This window comes from Cynoglossus semilaevis, chromosome 12 (assembly GCF_000523025.1).
Source record: "Cynoglossus semilaevis isolate Cse_v1.0 chromosome 12, Cse_v1.0, whole genome shotgun sequence".
In the NCBI taxonomy this organism is placed as follows: domain Eukaryota; kingdom Metazoa; phylum Chordata; class Actinopteri; order Pleuronectiformes; family Cynoglossidae; genus Cynoglossus; species Cynoglossus semilaevis.
Genome location: NC_024318.1, coordinates 4,352,529 through 4,355,311, shown reverse-complemented (window position 1 = coordinate 4,355,311; position 2,783 = coordinate 4,352,529). Strand labels below are relative to the sequence as shown.

At 46.6% G+C, this 2,783-nt stretch overlaps 1 protein-coding gene across 1 annotated transcript; it reads right to left on the bottom strand.

Annotated features, from left to right (window-relative positions):
- Nucleotides 1-1,196, bottom strand: LOC103387079 (radial spoke head protein 3 homolog). The gene has a single exon (XM_008321584.3). It carries the CDS (start codon nucleotides 1,146-1,148, stop codon nucleotides 108-110), a length of 1,041 nt encoding a protein of 346 aa, XP_008319806.1. The 5' UTR covers nucleotides 1,149-1,196; the 3' UTR covers nucleotides 1-107.
- Between the last annotated feature and the right edge of the window lie 1,587 nt (nucleotides 1,197-2,783).

The window sequence follows — 2,783 nt, the reverse complement described above, 5'->3', positions numbered from 1 at the left end:
TCAACAGGATTCTGTTTATTTAACAAACCAATAAATTACAGCAACATTTTCCTCCTGGTCGTCATGACAACAGCTTCTCGTTGGCTCTTCATCTTCACCTTCCAACATCACGGGTCAGAATCTGACCGCGAAACTCTCAGCTGACCCACGTCCTTCACTAAAGCGTCCAGAACCTGCCTGGTTCTGGTTCTCTTCTCCATGCGGACGTGGACCTCCGTCATCAGCCACGGCAGGAAGTGGTCCTCGATCTCCTTCTCCACAGGGTCCTTGGGTCGCTGTGAGATGAAGATGGCAGGAAAGAGCTCGGCCAGGTGTTCTTTGGTGTAGGCCCTGACGGCGTTACTCTGCATCAACTCCAGTTCTTTCCTCAGCGCCTCCTGCTGTTGGGCGATTCTTCGCTCCTTCTCCTTCCTGTGGCGTCTCTCCTGCTCCTTCAGCCTCTGGACCTCGGCCATCTCCGTGTTCCTCAGTTCCTGGAAGGCCCTCTGCTGGGCGCTCAGACGGGCCAGCTCCTCCTCCTCCCGCACCTCCAGCACCGACTGCTCTATGATCTTGTCCACCATGATCTCCACCAGGGGGGGCACCTCCTTGTCAAAGTCAAACAGGTCTCCCTCCATGATCTGCGTGGCGATGTCTCTTCCTGTTTTCGGAGGCTTGAAGGTTTCTTTGACTTCCTCCACCGTCGTCACCGTGACCATGATGGGAACGCCGTATTCTCCCAGGTTGAGGTCTGTTTGTGCGTCGCTGTGTTTCGGTTGCTTCGGCGGCTGAGGCGTCCTGTGTCCGGTCTCCACGCTGGCGTCCTTGTGGAGAACAGGCGTCCTGAACTGTTGTCGGAGGTTCTCGTCGGCATACTGCGGGGCCGTGGACGAAACGTCGTAACCCGAGACATTGGCTCTGACCACGCGACGGTCGTAAATGATGCCGTCGGTGAGGGAGCAGGTCTGATCGGGGGAAGGTCTGAAGAGGTTCTCCACAGATGGGGTCTGAGCCGGGAACGAGTGGACCCTGCTGGGAACTTTTCTGTGTGGAAAATTAAAAGCCATGATGGACGTGTCCTTGGGAAGTAACAAAACCGGTCTGTGTGTGTGCGACGCTAAAGTTCGATAAAAACCAGTCTCGATACTGGGTTTGATGGTAGCTGTCATACAAGAAGCATGACCTCCTCAACTTCTCTCCTTCCTCATTGGTCAGAATACCAACTGATGATGTTAAGCCTTTGAAGGCTTTGAAGTCCCTGACTGTGAAGTTACGAATCATACCTGGACACGTGGTTCTTAGACAAATCACAAAAAAGGTTCGAGAACCGATAACGTCAATACGGTTTTATTTGGTGCCATCTGGTGGCCAAGACTATGAAAAGCATGCTTGAAATGACCAGTTAATTATTGTTCAGTCATTTGTGTTGAGTTCACGGCTTCTAACCAAAATCACGTGACCATTCTGTCTGACATGTTTGTGTTGTTTTTTTAGTTAGGATTAGCATGAGGCTAAGAGTAATAGCATGGATGAAGATTAGACATATATTTATACATATATACAGCATTTCTCTTCTATTGTCTTCTGTGAGAGTCTAGGGAATGGAATATGTTTATGTGACGTGCTGACCAAACACACACACACACACGTCTGTGTGTGTGTGTGTGTGTCCATGCACAACACAGGTCCTGGTTTTACCCTCCCTGTTGTCTCCGTGGCTCTGACGGTGAGGACAGATGGCAGGGACTCGCTCGACTCACACTCACACACACACACACACACACACTGAACACACAACACGAGAACTTCCTCGTCTCCCACTGGCTCCTCTTCCAGTCCAGAAATGACTCAGTGCTTCCTCTCCAACGGAGCATCTGGTCTGGTCCGAGTGGTGTCTGAATCCTGGCCAACTTCACAGTGTTTTCAATAAATTCACCTGAAGTCGTGGGGACACGGAGACAATGGAGACGACGTAGACCACGGAGACCACGTAGACCTGCTGCTGCTTCTCACAGCCAAACTCACTGACTCTGTTCCTTTGTTGGTACAACAAGAACACATATGTTCTTGACTGATGAAGATGAAAAAGTCACATTACAACGAAGACAGGGTTATGTGATGGAAACTCAATTTCATATAAATTACATGTAAATATATTGCATTCAAAACGATTTCACGTAGAATTTTAAATGGGAACAAAAACAAGACCAATAATAAAAGTAAATTGTTATTATTATTTATAATACAAACATTGTTATTACCATTTATATATTTTTTAAATTCTGGTCAAATATTAAAAAATATTTCCTATAATATTTTATGTTTTTTTAAGTATATATTTTAATATGAGTCCAGATCGGCCTGTGAGCCTCAATCTTTGTCATATTTAACGAGCTTTTTAATACAGAATTAATCAATATATACAATTGAAAAGCTAGTTTGATAACCATCCAATAAATATAAAACACATATGTTGGTTGTTGCAGTTGTTATGGATTGTAGGTGATATGAAAATATAATTTTATAAATATAAAGTTTAATTGTTGAGGGGCGGGGGGGGCAGCTACACAGGAGGCCCTGGGTTTGTACTTCTGTCCTCCGACAGGGGAGAGATGGTTGGTGATGATGTGATGGAGGAGAGGGTGGGTGAGGCAGGCACAGGTCTGCTTGTTGAGTGCTGTGTAGGTGAAGAGGAGAGCGCCGAAGTGGAGCAGATGTTGACGTTGGTCTCAGTTGACTTTGAGAATATGATGTAACAGTACTACTGGGTACAAACATGCACTCACTGTGTGTGTGTGTGTGTG

Coding starts and splice junctions, on each gene's coding strand:
- LOC103387079 (XM_008321584.3), bottom strand. CDS start 1,148: ATGACAGCTACCATCAAACCCAGTATCGAGACTGGTTTTTATCGAACT.